The sequence below is a fragment of the Adelges cooleyi genome, unplaced genomic scaffold (assembly GCF_023614345.1).
Source record: "Adelges cooleyi isolate 19-005CV unplaced genomic scaffold, UGA_ACOO_1.1 ACOO_flye_CR_arks_rails_tigmint_CR_PRNA_33, whole genome shotgun sequence".
In the NCBI taxonomy this organism is placed as follows: Eukaryota; Metazoa; Arthropoda; class Insecta; order Hemiptera; family Adelgidae; genus Adelges; species Adelges cooleyi.
In genome coordinates, this window is record NW_026096002.1 from 361972 (window position 1) to 381888 (window position 19917).

The 19917-nt window shown below is 30.7% G+C and overlaps 2 protein-coding genes across 6 annotated transcripts in view; both read left to right on the forward strand.

The window, feature by feature from the left end:
- Window positions 1-19917, forward strand: part of LOC126840032 (glucosamine-6-phosphate isomerase-like) — a 73486-nt gene that overhangs the window by 14905 nt on the left and 38664 nt on the right. The gene's annotated exons all lie outside the window — the stretch shown is intronic.
- On the forward strand, window positions 10452-19110 carry LOC126840030 (uncharacterized). 5 transcript variants are annotated; one of them, XM_050575519.1, is made up of 11 exons: window positions 10452-10729; window positions 11041-11144; window positions 11216-11379; window positions 13510-13666; window positions 13773-13932; window positions 14080-14292; window positions 14370-14706; window positions 14973-15173; window positions 16040-16236; window positions 17372-17511; window positions 17765-19110. In XM_050575519.1, the coding sequence occupies exons 5-11, from the start codon at window positions 13880-13882 to the stop codon at window positions 18343-18345; spliced, it is 1722 nt and encodes a 573-aa protein (XP_050431476.1). In that variant the 5' UTR covers window positions 10452-10729; window positions 11041-11144; window positions 11216-11379; window positions 13510-13666; window positions 13773-13879; the 3' UTR covers window positions 18346-19110. The 5 variants fall into 5 exon arrangements, with proteins under 5 accessions (XP_050431476.1, XP_050431473.1, XP_050431475.1 ...); XM_050575516.1 differs by having other exon boundaries at window positions 13510-13932; XM_050575518.1 differs by lacking the exon at window positions 14973-15173 and having other exon boundaries at window positions 13510-13932; window positions 17765-19109.

A 19917-nucleotide genomic window follows, 5' to 3' on the forward strand; every position in this document is an offset into this window, starting at 1 on the left:
AAGAATTTTAAAATGGCAGTTGATTTTAACAACTGGTAAAATGTTATAATTAAATTTAAAACAATTATACCATTGCCTTGCTATACCGACTATTTACCGTCTTGTGGCCAAACCTAATTAAGGCGACGAAGTTTATGATGTACAGCTGCTGTCGAAAATTCAAACATGGAAAAATCTTGGTAGTAAAAATTACATTTTAAAATTGTCGTTTGAATCTCAGAAACTTTCAATAATAATCGATTTTTTACTTGTAACTTTGTAGATATTTAAATTCAAAGTCGATAGTCGTTTGGTTTTTAAAGACAAGTAGCGCAGAGATTTCCTATTAAACGATGTATATTAAATTAAACGAATAAATAATGTCTTAAAATATATCAAAAGAATAACGACAACAGTTTGGCAGAAAAATTAAAATCTTTACAACATTTATTATCGACTAGTTTTTCGTCTTCAACATGTTAATTAGTTAATAATTATTACTAATATATATTTTTTTTTCTATAGATACCACAATTTCCATTGGTGTTTGCAACACCGTGTTTTCTATATCTTCCCTTGGTAATAAACTAAAGATATGGACTGTCAATTGAAATTATCAAAGTCTTGGACTGTATCGCGCAAACCAAGCCCGAAGCCAATACGCAAACAGTCAATGCCGACGTCCAACCTACCGACCAAGCCAACAGAGATGCCGCCAAACCCATGGACGCACGAACAGTGGCTTTAAATTGGTTATTTTTGCACATTATTCAGTCGTGACGTTTGATTTCTTCAATTTGTTGACTGTGTCCATTAGCTTTTATATTCATCTATTGTAGTTACTTTTTTATATATACTTCCTGTTAATCCTTACTCTTTCTTGTCAATTTATTTCTCGGCACTTTCCAAAGCCAATCATTTTTAATACTGTATGTTTTTTTATGTTTATCTATTATGTAATGTATTTTGTTATTTCAATCACCAACAACGTCGGCCGCCAAACACTAGGCCCTCTGGCCAGTCTCAACCGTTGGGTACGATCAATGGTTTCGAATGCGTGCAAGACCCTCAAAGACAATCTGCTGTCCGGAATGCATGAAGGCCTAGGCAGTACGGTCCCATTCGAAGCCACAGACGTCAATGCGGCCGGCCGAGCAACAGGAACGCGGTGGCCCGCTTCCGCCAAACCACCACCGCCATCGTGGACGGCGAGTATGAAGCCAGGTTAACGGCCATCGCTATGAGCTTGAGAAGAAGGCACGGACATATCCGGCTTGTACCTCCAGACCTATTTTGATTCATATTATTATTATTGTCATTTGTTTCTTGTTGATTATTTTGTATAATTCTTGTACTTGGCATTTTTACTATTTGTTAAATAATTTACTATATTATACAATCAAATGTTGCAAATTGTTTTATCGTAACTATCGACTTGTTTTGTATTGTTTTCATGTTTTCTTGTCTTATAAATCTTTATAAATCTTTGTGAATCTTTAATCAAAAATCAACTTTGCAATGGCTTTTGTGTACAACATTCTAAAATTTCACTGTGACTTGTTTTGTTTTATAAATCATTATCTAATTAAAAATCAACTTTATCTCCAAAAGCAATGGCTCAACGGTTTCGAATGCGTGCAAGGCCCTCAAAGACAAACTGCTGTCCGGAATGCATGAAGGCCTAGGCTGTACGGTCCCATTCGAAGCCACAGACGTCAATGCGACCGGCCGAGCAGTGGCCCGCTTTGGCCAAACCACCACCATCGTGGACGCCGAGTATAAAGCCAGGTTAACGGCTATCGCTATGAGCTAGAGAAGAAGGCCCGGACACGTCCAACGATAAAGGATTTCACTATTCGGGGTTTTTACATACCCTTGTGGCTTGTTGTTCTTGTTGATTATTTTGTATAATTATTGTACTTGGCATTTTTCCTATTTGTTAATTGTTTTTAAATCGTTTGTTACCATGTTATTCTGTGTAAATAAAAAAAAAAAATTTGTTAAATAAAATATTTTTCATTTCTTTATGATATGATTTATTTCTTTAGTATAAAACAGGATATTAAAAAAAAAAAGACCATGTGTACAAAAATGTATACATACCTAGTAGTTTTCTGGAAATTTTTCACTGGATCCATGAAAAGTTTAATACATTTTGTTTTTTGTAAATAATCTAATGAGATACAACGCAGTAGTAATACTTACCTATTTTAACACGGATGTGTTGGCAAATCCTAAAAAAGTGTATATCTGATTCGACAGTACTGTCAACTTATGATATACCTAATCCCAGTATAACCTTAGATTTTCTATGCTATTATATAGCAAGCGCTTTCCCAAACAAAACATATATTATTAAATCAAATCCGAAGAAGGAATTCCGTTTTTGAGTATACCTAAGCCTAACCTTTATTATTTGTCTTTATTTAATCCATACACACATCAATCGGGCATTTATGGGTACAACGTATATTATGTCTAATATTTTAGCTGTAGAATTGGATTCAGAGTCATTGGCTTCTAAAAGGTTATATAACGACTTAGGTTTTATTCATAAATTAATAAATGGTAAATTATCCTGTCCAGAATTCCTAAGCAAAATAAACTTTAAAATTCCAACCTTTAATTTAAGAAATAATCGCCCGTTCTTAATACCACAATGCTACACAAACTTAATTAAATATAGTCCAGAGTATCGCATTTTAGATGCATGTGACAATGTACTTAATTTTGATTTTTCTTTTGGTTCCCAAATTAAATTAAAAAATATTATATATTGAATAGTAATTAAGCTTACATGTGTTTATTGTGTATATATTTATTTGTTATTATTTCTATTTGTATATCTAATACCCAAGTTGTTGCTGTATATTCTTTTGTGAAACTTTTAATAACTGTACTCGTTACCCATTTGGGGTGTTAAGACTTTAGATAAACAAACAAATATAATAATAATATGTCTGGCTACTATATTATACAATCAAATGTTGCAAATAAACTAACGGTCGTCACGACGGCCGTTGTTTTTTTGTAACTATTGACTTGTCTAAAATTGTACTGTGTATCGTTTTCATGTTTTATATTTCTCTTGTTCTCTTTATCAAAAATAACCTTTTCTCCTAAAGCAATGTCTTTTTTGTACAATATTTTGAAGAACGGGCTGTCAATTGGCATTATGAAAGTGTTAGATCGTATGGCAACCACCAAGTCCAAAGCCGACCAAGCCGGCGAAGATGCCGCGGACGTGCGACAGGCTCTGGATGGGTTAAATTTTGCATGCCAATTAATTATGGTCTTTGTTCATTTATATCGTTTTATTTCTAAAATAAGTGCACTTCGCAATTTATTATTTATTATTTTTTCTTGGTATTCCGCCCACGTTGACTGTGTCCGTTATTTTTTATATTCCTCCATTTTGGTAACTTTTTTATATTTCCTAATAATCCTATGTCTTTCTTGTAAATTTATTCCAAAGCCAATCATTTTTTATACTATATGTTTTTTAATGTTTTTCTTTTATGTAATGTATTTTTATATTCTCATATATTTAATTGCTCTTATTAGTTACGTTATTTTTTCCACCGCATTGGTCTGTTATCATTGTTACAAGCTGTTCTCACATTGTAAAAAATTGTTTCCCGTAAACGCCACCGACGTCGGCCGCCAGAAGTCAGGCTGTCTGGCCACCAGTCTGAACCGCTGGGCACGGTCAACTGTTGCCGGTGCGTACAACGCCATTATTGACGCACTTCTGTACGAAGCCACCTAGGTCAAACCACCGACCATCGAAGCCCATAGCGGCGGCGACGACGTTGCCAGCGGCCCGTCCCAGGAACCCGCCGAAACGCGACCGGCCCAAGAACCCGTACGTAGGACACCGATCGTGGCGGCCCGCTTCGGCCAAAGCACCGCCACGGGGAACGCCGAATACAGAGCCAGGGTCGCGAGGGTAAAGACCCTGAGGCCAAGAGCCTTAGAAGCAAGCAACCGTACCCGGACAAGCCCGTCGACAGAGGATTGTATTATGCCGGTTTCTAACGTACCCTTGTGGCTTGCACCTTCTACCCCCCCCCCTTCCCCCATATTTGTTATTTTTACTGTAAATATTTATTTGATTCTACCTATTATTGTTGCCTTTTCTTGCATTTTCAACCTATCCGTTTAATTTACTGTAAATACTTTTGATCGTTAATGTTATTGTAATAATTTATTTTTTTAATAATTGTTTTGTAAAATTATTGTGTTTCCTATATTTTGTTTATATTGTTTTCAAATCGTTACCATGTTATGTTGTTGTGTGTAAATAAACAAATCATTTTTCATGATATAATAAAATATGTTCCATTTCTTTATCGTTGAAAAATACAATAAAAAAAAGTGTACGGATGTTTGATACGTTTTTTAAGATACAGTAAAATAAATCAGATAAAACTATTATTTCAAAACGAAACGATATACCTAATCGTTATTATATATATATATATCAAATGTGATACCTATTTTTTTAATCGACCGTTTTCTATTTTTACAAAACTACTATATCTATATCGGACATTTATTATTTAAGTTTTTTATTAAGACCATTGGATATTATTATGCAGTTGGCCTCATGACACTTCCTCTTCCATATATACACACATATAAAGCACAGCTAGAGCAATTACCATTCACGGCCAGATCCTATGTCAAGTCATTAATAATTGTATTTATTAACATTATATTTATACCATACCTATTGTTTTTACGATTGAGCTCGGACCCTGTGAGAAAATAAATTATGTAAAAAATTATTGTATACAAATAAATAAAAACTATGCCTAAAAAAGTTTAAAAAATATATTTTTGCATTCAACTACAAAAAAAAAAACACCTAATTACCGGACTAATAAGTGCACATCACGGTTAAACCTTAAAATTAACATCTATACCTAACTCCTTAAGAAATGTCCATAAACACTTATATTGTGCATGTATCGAGTTAGTTGTATAGTTTCATTTTAATTTAATAAACATTTTTTTTAATTGCATTATATTTTTACCTTCGATGCCTGGCTGAGTAGGTATTGTATATTATACAATGATGTGTTTTTATTTTATTTTTTACATACCTACTATGATTTCAATCATAACTCTTGCCAACACACAAATCCAACTAATTATTTGTTGTACGAGTACAACTCGAGAGAACCAAACAGTTAGTGAATTATCAAAGGAATAAGATGTGCATAAGATTAAGATTTTGGCAAAAAACTACCTTGACCTAACTCCTCAATAAATAGGGCCTATGACATAGATAGGTACATGTTGCGTTGTTTTGAAATTGTTGACCTATTCCTGTATTATCTGGCTCGGTCACTGTATTTCACAACCTTTTATTTGTCTTTATGCAGCCAAAATGAGAATGATAATAACTGAAAATGCTGATAGAGTCTCGGAATGGGCGGCCAAGTATGTGACCAAGAGAATCAAAGACTTCAACCCGGGGCCCGACCGATACTTTGTCTTGGGTCTTCCTACGGGTAAGTATATAATAACGCACTTTCTTATTTACAAGCAAATCAATTAACTTCAGACCGACTTCAGGTGGAACTCCGCTAGGGATGTACAAGTACCTGATCAAGTACTACAGGGCCGGTGAAGTTTCTTTCAAGTACGTCAAGACTTTCAACATGGACGAGTACGTTGGTGAGTTTAAGTCCCAGTATTTCTTAAGTAGTCTTTCAGAGTCTCTTCATTCCCCATAAAATATCGTTCAGTATATTGATATTAACCCTTCACTGCATGTAAGTGCATAATATATGCATTAGGTTATTTATATTGATAATATTTATACAATACTTACAATACTTTCTACTGTGAGCTTAAGTTTATTGATGGCTGCACTGAATAGTGAATTCGTAGATGTGTTGGACCATCTTCTGAGGTTGTCCGTCCAAGACATTTGAGGTCTTCCACAGCTCCTTCTCCCAACTATTTTACCCTGGATTATTTATTGCAATACATATCGGTGGTATTGAAGTTTTCTCGTTTTTATGGTTTTTACTACTTCAAACATTACAATAACATAATACACATCTTAAAAATATGGCCATTTGATTTTTTTTTAATATTATATAACTACTGTCTTATGTTACTGTGTCAAGACTATTTTTTTTTTTTTACTATGGAAGCCCTCAAAAAGGAGAGAAATTACATTCTGACCGTTTATGTTTATTCCAGCTGTTATAATAATGGCCATTTCCATTCTTCCGCATTCTAAACTCAACTAAGACAATATTTTTAATTGACACCAAAAACAGTTTCGTTTTCGGTGAAATACATTTTTCACGTTTTCTGCTCAATTCGTCGTTGTGTTGATATTTTATTGATCCTGCAAATGTTTCTTATGGAAATTATAATGAATAATCCAAAAATATCACTTGAAAAATAAATGATACATTATTGCATTATAATATAATATATTTTATTGATAATCTCACACATGTCCACTATCTGCTTAACCGCATGAATTGACAATTGTATAAATAATATATTACAATAAAATAAACTTGTTTTAAAAGACCAATCCAATTTCGTGAATTAATTATTAAGTTAATATAATACATTATTAACAAAAAAAAAAAAAAACGACACTCAACAACAATCAACGGCAGTTCAAAAAACGACTCTTCTTATAAATAATGTTGTACACCGCTGGACCAGTGTTACCAGCCCTAACAAATAATATTCCATTTTTTTGGAGGGATAATTTTTATTCTGCAATCTCGGGAACCCACAAATTACCAGAATAAAATCGGCCGGAACGATAGAAATCCAGAAAGTAGTATTGACTGAATTTAAAAATTGCAGAATATAAAGTTATAGAAATACTATTACAGAAAATCAGGGGTTCGGAATTCGTTCCTATTTGACTCATTTCTCTTTTATGTTCCGGAACAAATACCCGGAACTCGTTCCTCAAGATATTCGTTCCGGAGCAAATACTCGGAACTCGTTCCTCGAGATATTCGTTCCGGAGCAAATACCCGGAACTCGTTCCTCAAGATATTCGTTCCGGAACAAATACCCGGAACTCGTTCCTTGAGATATTCGTTCCGGAACAAATACCCGGAACTCGTTCCTTGAGATATTCGTTCCGGAGCAAATACTCGGAACTCGTTCCTCGAGATATTCGTTCCGGAACAAATACCCGGAACTCGTTCCTTGAGATATTTGTTCCGGAGCAAATACTCGGAACTCGTTCCTTTGATATTTGTTCCGGAGAAAATAAAATGTAATTGTTCCTTGTCATTATTAATAATTTATTAATGGAGCAAAATGTATTTGTTCTACGTATTATGTTGTTTCGTTCGAGTTTATTGAAGGTGCACATTTTTTTTGTTACTTTATTCTTTGTGTGTGGTATTTTAGAAACAATAGACACATTAATGTAAGTTAAATATTAATTAATTTAAGTTAAATGACACATTAATGTAAGTTAAATATTAATTAATTTAAGTTAAATGACACATTAATGTAAGTTAAATATTAATTAATTTAAGTTAAATGTTAATTAATTTACCAAAAGATTATAGTTAATGCATTTAATATAACAATCAATGTTATTTTCAGTGTACATAAATGTATATAGTATATACATGGTGAAAGTTAACAGAGCTATTATAATATATTTTTACATACTGAGAAAAATGTATGCAACTAATCCATCAAAACCATCAGTTCTTTAATCATAAATTAAACGCAATATTAATGCGTAGGTATTTAAGTTTATTTTTTTCCTAACTTAAACCTCTTATAACTTTTAATATAGTTATCCTAATCTATTATATAATGGCTACATTGGCCGAACGCTTCTTTTCTACTGCATGTCTATAGCAAGTTATTTTCAAATGTATATGTAGATACACCATTAAGATAATATTTAGGTACTATATCAGTAAATAATAACGTTGTGTAAATGCATTAATATTGTTATTAACCATATAAGTCGATCTACATTCAAATCTGTTATGTTATTACTATGCAAATTTTCACAACTTACTGTTTATAGGTTATAAGTTATAACAGTAGTTAATTTATTTTATTTATGAATCCAGTTATTATTTATACATTTATTATTCAATCCTTATTGAATATTTTAATTATTTATTAGGTCTTTTTAACTAGCTAATAGTTTTTATCCTTAGAGTAATACAGGATGATTATTTTATCATGAACCACTCAGTATCTCATAGGGTTTAATAAGAAATTAAAATTTATTTTTTCATATTGTTTTTATACAATGTGATCTCAATTTTTCACAATTATTTTTGTTTTTACCCCCCTCTCAACTAAGTTTTTTTGATAGCAACTTTTGAAACTTAAATGGTAACGTATATATTTTATTAACTTTTTAAATTGAGAATAATGTACTAAACATTTTGACTGGTCGATAACCAGATTAGGATAACTATTTTAAAAGTTATAAGAGGTTTAAGTTAGGATGGAAGGGAAAGTGCGGTTTGGAAATGCGCCCAGATAAAAATAATCTTACATTCCTCCTTTCCTCCTGTCCTAAACTTGAAGCTTCATCACAAGTTGAGAGGGGGGTAAAAACAAAAAAAATTGTGAAAAATTGAGATCACATTGTATAACAACAATATGAAAAAAAAAAAATTTTAATTTCCTATTAAACCCTATGAGATATTGAGTGGTTCACGATAAAAGAATCACCCTGTATATGCTGTGTAAAAAAAATACACTGAAAATTAATCATAAATAATTAGCCAAAAAAATATTAAATTAATATAAATTAAGTGTTTTTTAACTTTGCAAGTTTAATTTATGATTAAAGAACTGATGGTTTTGATGGATTAGTTGCATACATTTTTCTCAGTATGTAAAAATATATTATAATAGCTCTGTTAACTTTCACCATGTATATACTATATACATTTATGTACACTGAAAATAACATTGATTGTTATATTAAATGCATTAACTATAATCTTTTGGTAAATTAATTAACATTTAACTTAAATTAATTAATATTTAACTTACATTAATGTGTCTATTGTTTCTAAAATACCACACACAAAGAATAAAGTAACAAAAAAAATGTGCACCTTCAATAAACTCGAACGAAACAACATAATACGTAGAACAAATACATTTTGCTCCATTAATAAATTATTAATAATGACAAGGAACAATTACATTTTATTTTCTCCGGAACAAATATCAAAGGAACGAGTTCCGAGTATTTGCTCCGGAACAAATATCTCAAGGAACGAGTTCCGGGTATTTGTTCCGGAACGAATATCTCGAGGAACGAGTTCCGAGTATTTGCTCCGGAACGAATATCTCAAGGAACGAGTTCCGGGTATTTGTTCCGGAACGAATATCTTGAGGAACGAGTTCCGGGTATTTGCTCCGGAACGAATATCTCGAGGAACGAGTTCCGAGTATTTGCTCCGGAACGAATATCTTGAGGAACGAGTTCCGGGTATTTGTTCCGGAACGATTACAACAGGGAGTCATGAAGGAACATGTTCCGGAATTAGTTCCGAACCCCTGAATATAAAACAAGAAATTAAAATTCCATAATTTTTTTTACACCGAAAATACTTATGGTGGAAGGTAGAATACAATAAAGTTCGATTAGAGAAACTAAAAGCATGGAGCGTGTAAATTTTAGAAATTATTATCACAGAAAAAAAAATTTTCGTTTTATCAAGTTTTGATTAATCACAGTCGATATACATTATGTTTATGATTAATATATTGTAAAGTTCCAGCAGTCTGTGGCCTTTGGATACTTTAACACACAAGTGGTTGAAGAAGGAAGATGGATGTTTCGTAAATAAAGTTAATACTTTCAATAAAATAGGTAATATATGTATTCCAATATAAGCATTTAAGTTGATACACAGATAATAAAATAAGTGCTTGTTGCAGGTATTGTCATAATACGCGGCCAAGAACACTTCTAAGGTGCTGTGGTGAAACGGCTGGTATTTACGCAAAATGTCCATCCGGTTCGGTGGAAGGAGTCCTTCGAATCCCCGCCTCGGTGACCTTTTCTCAGTTGTGCAAGCGTTAATCCGGGTTGTTGGTGAATGGCCAAGTTGTCTTCTGCTAAGTGCCTAACATTGTCGGATAGATACAATTTATGTGTTTGTTTGTGCGTTTTTACAATCTTTCAGTTGTACAAAATATATAATTTGCATAAATAAATTGGCTTTTACAATTTATAATTTGGATTTTACAATTTATGACGTTGTTTACATTTTGGTTATATACAAAGTATAGAATAACTCCTTTCGGTCGTACACATATTAGTATTCAAGGAGAAATCGGTCATGACGTAAACATGGCTGGACTTAGTAACATATTACAATATTATTAATGGGTTATTACCCATTAATGTATGGCCTAAAAAACTGCACAGTGTGAAAATGTTGGAGAGGGCTACATAAGTCGTGAGGGACTTATCAGTGACGTAATTTGAGAACACGGGCTACGGTACAAATATTTTTAGCCCCCTCCAAAAAAATATAGATTTTTTTCGACTAACAGATATAATTATTTCAACTATTTTGATTACTGTGGTCGTTTTTCCGTTTTGCGACTTAACGGCGACGGACCCTTTGACACGAGGATAGAAGAGAGGGGACGGTGCTGCAACGGCTGTGCCTATAATTTTTACGACGCCGGTACCCGGGGCTTAATTTTTTGGAACTTTCTGGAAAATTCTTAATTTAATATTAAGGTAATTGTATACTGCACCAAATATTTAAAATAAATTGAACTATTTTTTACTTTTATTTCTGCTTTCATGCGTTGTTTACTAATGCCCATAAATGCTAAAATACTGATTATTATATCATTCTTTGGGCTTTCCATATTTAACTCATTTTGTTCACTTTAAATGTGTTTTGTTAAGTTTAAATTTTACATTTATTGTAAAAAACTCGTTTTTCAGAATAGATGTTATGAAATTTGTTAAAAGACTCATAAAGTTTCTCATATTATTATAACTATTTTCTATTTTTTTGTACTATTCAAGACATCTTCTTTTAGGTTTTGAGGTCATCAAAGAAATGTCCCTTACAAAATATTATTGTTTGTCCATAAAATACCGTTTTGGAAAATTCACTATAATTAAACAATTGTCCAAAAAAATTGTAAGTGAATAGCAACAATGTTAAATGTTAATGTAATGTCTGATTTTTATACTTTTACATAATTTATGTAGGTAGTATTGAAATCACTAAACAGCAACATGCTAACACCATTGGAACGATACGTCCCATTACTTAAAAATAAATTCAAAAGCGATTAAAAATAAATACAGAGTATATTAGACATCACTGGGTCCGGAACTACATTCCAATACTAATGGCTATTTATAAAATTAATGTAATAAATATCATAGTAAATATTTATTTAAAAGTCATACCTTGGTGGGGTACAGACAACCTTATTTTGGACGTAAACTTTATAGTATAACCATTTATTTGTTGAGTGCAGTCGTTTACAAAACAATTGCCTGTGGACTATCTACATACCTGTGTAATCTGCCTATTAACTACTCTTTAAGGTGCTGCAAATCAACAATTTATATAAAAAAAAAAATTTATCATAAAATTATGTGTATAATTTAGTATAGTAATAGTTATAAGGATTCTTCACTATTTTTTTATTAGAATATTAAAACCTCTATTAGTACATTTATATGATGGCGAGGAAAATCGATTTGAAATTAAAATGCATTCATGTCATGTAAACACTTTAAAACGGTTTAAAAACTTCAAACCATTTTCAAAATTAAAACGCTTGTGCTATGGAGTTTAAGAAATTATAACAGTTTTAAACGTGTAAAACGGTTTATAAATTTGACATATGACCGTGGCTTTTTCATTCTGCATTTTTATTATCAATATCATACTAGTTATCAGTTTTCATTAAAAATGTTCACTAAATCGATTAATTATACATTTATATGTATATGTAAACGGATAATAGGTATTAAACTAAATCGTTTTAAGAAATTTAAAAACTATTTAAATTCAAGCCGTTTTAACGCTATCATATAAACGTAGGTACTATATGGCTCCATTACAAATATTCAATTCTCAAAAAAGAACCTCTCAATACAAAGAATTTTTTTTAACTACTTGAAAAATATATTGTGAACTTGAACTAGATTTTGTCGATGAGCTTTCTTCAAGAATTTTAATAATTAGGACGTTTTCATTTTATAAACTTAGTGTACAGCCTAAAATAGTTTTGAAACTAAAAAAAGTCCTCAAAACGGCATTGAATAAGTCTTGGATTATTTTATTAATGTCAACATCATTTTACCTTTGATGCGATAGCTGGAAGACATTTTTTGATATGTGTTGTTTTTTTGTGTCTGAAGCAACGATAATTTTTATTCCTGTGGACCAAACCCATCAAAGATTTTATTTGAAAGTGATTTTGCCATTTGCTAACCCCTGTTTTTGCAACCGTGAAACATGACATTTTAAGGGACATCTACATACTATAGCATTTATTAAAGCTCATTGTATAGGCAATTTTTCACTAAAACTTGATGGTTAACTAAAATTTGTCAACATGTATAATTCTTACACAGGAAGGCTGGATAAATTTTAATATTTATCTTTTTTAAGGGGATTCGATACCGACCATTTGTTTTGTATAGATAATATTTAAGAAAAAAGTGGTTTTAATGAATTTCGACCGTGTCAATTAATTTACCGGTTAATTTGTATTAGCTTCGTGGTAATATTTTTAATTTAAATCATTTTGTCTATGAGTAAAAGCCATTTTAGTTAGTATAATATACATTTTATTCTTCTATCGCACAGGCCGAACCAGTGATCTTAGTAGTAATCTGAAAACAGATTTGAATTCGTTATGAAGTAAACTTGGGATTCTACGAGGTACTTTTTTGATATATTTTTCTAACTATGAATGAGAAACCATTGAACATTTTATAAAATTTCAAATATTTAAATCAAATTTGGAAAGGGTTAAAATTAAAAATTAAAAAAGTGCCTCGTAGGATCCCAAGTACACTTCATGACGAATTCAAATCTGTTTTCAAATTATTTATCGGATAACCGGTTCGGCCTGTGCGATGGAAGAAAAATGATGTGTTTATACTGAAAAAGACGGCCGGTATCGAATTCCCTTAACTTATACACATACAGGCTCTATTTATGTACATAAAATCATGGTTTTACTTCGACCAGTACGTTCTTAAAAATAATCCGGTTTGATAATAATCGATACATCAAGGGAGATCTCCAATATTTGTTCAATAACTATTGTCGGATTTAGATAGGATATTATTGCGATTTAGTCGTCTTTAAAGTACGGTAAAATTAGATTAAGGGGGTTTCCATAAATAAGTCCGTAGTTTGTATTGACTACAGACTAATAAACCATATCAGTTTCCGGCGATGGCCACGGGTCGTACATTATTTTTAATTTTACTGTTGTTGTTATCGTATGTTTCCAAGTCGTTGTTTCTAATAATAGTCGCGAAATACATTGGAATCCCAATATTGCAAGTGTATTGGAAGGGAAGGTATGTGTTATCGACATACACTGGACAGCCCGCACCCACCACTTAACTGACAGAAGGATGTCAAGCGTGTACGGTGTTACAACTTGCAATAACACCCTTTTTTTACACGTAATTATTAGTTATGTGTATCATCATTTTTTGTATGAATCATACAATTTTATTTTATGTATATTTTTATATTTTATTGTAGAAACTTTGCAATTTTTAATTACAGGTATACTTTTATACATTATTTTTATATTTAAATTGTATATTTTAAATCATACGACCGTCAGCTGGACGCTTTCTTTCAACCTTATAATTATAATACAATTTTATATAATGGAACATGGAGGTTTCATTTATGACAATTTGGGGAAGAAAAAAGGCGTTACGTAAGTACCTAATTGAAATTCACAGGGACAATAATAAAACACACTGCTCTTGGATTACTTAAGGGCCAGTTTTACCCTGTAGATTATTGTAAAATAGTAATACAATATTAAATATTTGTACCTACATAATTAATCGTTTATTTGTAGTTACTATCAATGTGCCAAACGAGGACTCAACTTCTGCAAGGGTTCATTGAAAAAATCGACTGATGGGACATTAATTATCATCAAACCCCATAATGGACATGAAATAAGAGACAATAATGAGATGTTAATTAAATCTTTTAGATTGATTCTAAAAACGCGAGCCAGTAAAGAAAATGGTTTATTAAAATTAATATATGATCAAGAATCAGAAAGGTATCTTAATCGATATTGTCTACTTGGTTTATTTTCATATATTTGTAAAACTTATATACAATTTTTTATTTTTTAAGGAATCCTGAAGCTAGCAGTCTCTATTCTTGGGCAACAGCTGAATCTATAATGCGTATAGCGAGAAGGCACTCTCTTCCGAAATTACCAACTTCTTGTACTGAACTGGCAGTTCTTTTTGAAAATGGAACACTTCCACGATATTCATGCTGTAATGAAAGCATATTTAAGGGCTGTGTGCTATGTATTGACGGTCACCAAAGTCTAATATTTGCTTGCACTGGTTTAATTCAATTAGTAGCGAATGTTGAAGAAATACACGTTGATGCTACATTCAAAATTGTATCCCCAAACATGGGTAAACAATTATTAACTATTCACTGTATGATTCAAAACCATGTAAGTTATTTTAATATTTCACATGTTTATATTTTTTGTGGATTACGTATAATTATTAGTTAAGAAAAGAATATATTTATACAAAAATAAAAATGAATACAATTTTTCTAATTGCAGAAATAGAAAGTACCTATGACAACTATTTTTTTGGTTAATAACTTATATAGAAAACAAATTGTTTAGCCACTCATACACATAAGATTCCTGGAATCTTAAATATTTTTTATGTTGTGTTTAATTGTAATTTTATGTATATATTTGTTTAGTCCATACCTGTTGTATATTGTTTAATGGAATCAAAATCAAGGAATGCCTACATTAGTGTTTTAAATTTTGTGAAATCGAATATTGTCCCAAATTTAAACCCATCTGTTATAATAACTGATTTTGGGACAGCCCTTCGAGATACATTAATATCATTATTTCCCCAAGCAAGAGTTGCTGGTTGCTGGTTCCACCACAATCAAGTAGGTTATTTGATAAATAAGTATTTTTTACATCTTGATCATCTCTATACGAATGTCCGGTAGAGCCATTCTCTTTGTTTAGGTTAGCTAAAAATATATTTATCAGTTTTAATTTATTATTTCATATAATTCTACACTTTTACTAGTCGAAGTGTAGAATTTGCTAATTGATTTTGCATGCTATATTTGCAGAATTATTTCACTTCATATCCCCTGACTTCAAATAATAATATGCTACCATATTTATTTAGTAATAATTTGAGATATTAATAATAAGTAATAACTGTATGTAGTAGTATAGATAAATATCATGATGTTATTCAGTAAACATTTTATATTTAAATAAAACTGTTTAACTGATGTGATTATTGTGCCAATTTTATTATTCAAATTTTACTGAAAACTTTTAAAGATTTGCCGTCTAAGAAAATAACCCTGTATTTAAAAAAAAAAAATTAGTCTATATCAAACATTGTTTCCGTGAAAATCGCTCAACAAATATTAACCTGCTCAATTTTTCCCACAATATTCTTAGCTTCTTTCATGATGTCATATACAGTGATTTTGCAAAGATGTTTGGCAGAGTTAATCGTTTTTTATTATTATAAAGTTAAATTCTGTTTCGGTAAAGGTAATACTAAATTATCTTGGATAACATCCTTCATTATTAACAGATTCCATATTATTAAATACATAATTTGCTTATTGTTTATTTCATAAGTACCTAATAGGCGTATGATTGTAATTAGACCTCGATATGTTTTAAATATAAAAATAAAATAAATTATAAATAATAGCAACAGTAATAATAGATAAGTAGATAGTAATAGTATGATTGAAGTAATTACTATTTTCTATTTTTACAGGCGGTATGGAAAAATATGAAAAAAAAAGGATTTCTCCATTTAATAAATACTAATGGTCAAGCATTAAAAGCTTTGAGAATGTTGTTTGCTTTGCCATTACTACCTGCTGCTGATATAGAGAGAGCGTATGAAGTCATTCGGTTATTTGCCATTAATCATCAAGTTCCTATGACTAGTTTATTTAGTTATTACCGAAGGTAAAATTTTACTTTTGATGTTTTTTTTAAAGAAATAGTATCTGAATTACAAGGGTTTCACATTCATGCTATTTATTTTATCTTATATTCGAGTTTTAATGTCAATTAAATTTGTTGGAAAGAAAATTGTTACATAATAACTAATCATTTTTTATGTTAAAATATTAACTTATCCTTATTACTAGACCATTGATGAATTATATTTAATATATAATTTGCAAAGAGGGTAAATTCATCATTAGGTATTTTTTACATTTTTTCAATTATTCTCTGTCTATGTAATCTACTATTCCTGAAAACCAAATTTAATACCTACATAAATTATAAATTAATCATTTTTTTATTATTTCCAAAAACTTTGTTTGTTTGGACATACAACTTTCTGAAACTGGTCGACTCTCCTCATATTACAGTAAATGGCTGTAGTAATGAGTATTTAGTTATAGTACACTGTCATCTTTTGTTTATATAAACCAGATGTGTTCTCCGGCTTTGCCTGGGCCTAAGCAATATGACAATTTTTTAAATTTGATCATAGCTAACTGAGTTTGCTAGTTGCTGAAGGCTACAATGTATACCATTGTCGATTGATTTTAATATAGAATTTTCAAGTACAAATAGTTAATTCAATGATCTGGTTCTTAAGGTTGTAACTTGCGTACAATATATCCAAAGAATAAATATAACGTTCGGGGGTTCAAGATACAATTGTAGCTATTGATTCAAGTTTATTCATTTATAAAAAAGAACCTCTTTAAATACATATATTATAAAGTTAAACTAAATTTTCATATTTTCAATACAGTTGTATTTAATTCAGGGAAAGACAACTCTGCTTTTTATTTAATTTTGTTTTCACTTTAATTGATGCTTCATTTATTTATTCCATTACAAATTACTTCAGGAATGTTCCAGGACTTCTTTTTTTAAATTTCCAAAACTCTGTAGAAAAACTTGAACATTCTTGAAGAGTTAGTGTAGCAATTAGGACACTTACCTTACACATTTGTGCCTCCCACACCCACCCACGCAAAGCCATTGTAACCAAACTCTATTATGAATGGCTAACTGTACTTACTACTAAGTATTATATAATAGACAATTATTCTCTAAGCCTAAATCATTTATCTTGCAGTTATTGGATAGGACAAGTTGGTGTTCACGTTTTTTCTGTCCATGGACTATCAAGGCGCACTAATAACAATGTGGAAAGTTTTCACAATAGTTTGAGACTAAAATTATCAGTGGCGCATCCAAACTTATGGATTTTTCTTAGTAAGCACATGTGTAATTTAATACTTTAATTATTTTATAAAGAAACTTAATTAAATATAGTAAATGAATAAATATTTAAACCCTCAACCATAAAAAGATAAACTCTGTGTATAAATATATTTCGGCAACAGTGTTGTCACCTTCAGCGCTCACAAGATGACAACATTTAAATATTTATTTGTTTATTATATATATGTATAATCATAAGTTGCTTAAAGTTTTTTCTAAACTTTATTAAATTGTGTGATTACAGATCAGTTAGCTCGTCTAAGTATGAATTACCATACAATAGTGAATCAGTTGTCAAATAATATAAGGCCAACAAGAAACTATAGAGTAAATTATGTTATAAACTCCAATCGTATAAAGAATGCAACTAGCCAATATTCTCAAGGACTGATGAATATGTGGCAGTTTTTGCAAATATGCTCTCACACTACTACTGCTTATGAACAACGTCAGAGAAATTGGGCATTACAGGCAGAGATCAATAGCAACCCAAATGCTTATATACCTCTTTCAGAAGATAACCGGATTGATGATTCTGCAGTAGCTGAAGAATTAATTGCTAACATACCTGTAGCCATTTCTGAGGGTGCAAATGAAACCGTAAATATTGATGACAATGATTCGCTTGACGATGAAAGTAGATGTGTGACATGTTTGGTGAGGACGCTAAGGGAAACTCCAATAAGGTATATGATTACTCCATGTGGGCACGCATGGATATGCAATAGCTGTATGCTGACAATTCTTAGGTCTGACCCTATAGTAAAATGTCCTGTGTGCCGTCAAAGCAACAGTCATTTTCAACGTGTATTTTTTACCTTTTAAAATTAAGTGCTATTATTTTGTGCACCCACTAATAATAAATATTTTAGACTTAGCAAAAGAGACATTAAGGTTTCAACATAATGAATAAAAACTATTTTTTACTCGTAACATTACAAATAAATCATCAGAATCATAGGTTTTATCATTGACTATAAATATTATAGATGGCCCACCAAGACAATTTACAGTTCTGGACGTCGACAAGGGGTGAGCCCTAAAGTATCGTTTTAAATAAAAATGATACTATTAGCAACCACCCCGTGTCGACATCCAGAACTGAAAATTGTCTCGGCGGGCTATCTATGATATTTATAACTAATGGTATAATGAATTGATGTTTTGATAAATTTTTATTTTTTTGTATTATTATTCCTATTATTATGGAACTAATGTGCTTTTTACAGTACTTTTGTTTAATTTTATAATGATAGTGTATCCATATCAGAATAAAACTGAAAAGTTGTATGTGTTTAAAAATGCATTGTGACTAAATATTTAAAGTCTCGTTAAGTATTTTATTTATATGAATTGTTTTAGTTATACAAGATTTGGTATAATGCATTGATGTATTGATACATTTTTATTTATTTGTACTATTATTCCTATTATTAAAGAACTTATGTGCTTTTTAAATGTACTTTTGATAAATATTATATTTTGTTTTTTTATAATAATAGTATATCCTTAACAGAATAAAACAGAAAAATTGTATGTTTTAAAAATGCATTGTGACTAAATATTTAAAGTCTCGTTAAGTATTTTATTTATATGAATTGTTTTAGTTGTATAAGATTTGCAAGTATCACACTGTATTTTTTTTACTACTTTTTTGGGTACATAGCCTATAATATATACATATACCATTTACAAGTTTACTCAAATTAAAATAATTAACAGTACTCATGATCAATCACTTGGTTTAATTTTTTCTGAACGTTTCGAAGATAACAATTTTTAAATCAGTATTATCAAACATGCTACAGTTATCAGTAATAAATGAATATATTTCATTGTGGAGCGCTACACCCTTTGGTTGAAATAAATTGCCTGCGTGTGGACTTTTTTAAATTTCTTTCCTCCTCTACAACGGAACCGAAAGTAGTCTACGTGACCCTGAGAAATAGTATAAATCAAGAAAAATGACAGGATAGATTGAAGTTGGTGATTTTTAAAAAGTCAAACAATTTTCATAGAAATACATTAGTCTAATGAAATCTGTTTTTCTTTGAGACGCGAACTACTTGTATGCCATCTTTAAATGTTAACTTGTATTACAAATTTTTATGTTTTCGAAAACTTACTATAGTATTCATATAGTTTTTCTGAAATAGACTTACAAAATGGTTTTTGTGAAAACCTTGAACACCTATTTTTTGTATGGAAAGCAGTATTAATTACACAACAGAATTTTGCAGTAACTTGAGAATCTTTGAAAACGCTATTAATTATTGACATACATTTTAACGAGTCAGAAACACAGGCTTAGAGTTTGGACAGCGAGACACATTCATTATTTCATTGAAGAAATTTATATGAATGTTAAGTTATTTGCAGTATGGAGTTTGTAGTTTG

What these genes read in the sequence shown, in the direction of transcription:
- LOC126840030 (XM_050575516.1), top strand. Translation starts at nt 13,616, where the DNA reads ATGTCAAGCGTGTACGGTGTTACAACTTGCAATAACACCCTTTTTTTA. An exon ending in TATGATCAAGAATCAGAAAG is followed by an intron (nt 14,293 to 14,369) that starts GTATCTTAATCG and finishes TTATTTTTTAAG; the next exon opens with GAATCCTGAAGCTAGCAGTC. An exon ending in TTATTTAGTTATTACCGAAG is followed by an intron (nt 16,237 to 17,371) that starts GTAAAATTTTAC and finishes TTTATCTTGCAG; the next exon opens with TTATTGGATAGGACAAGTTG.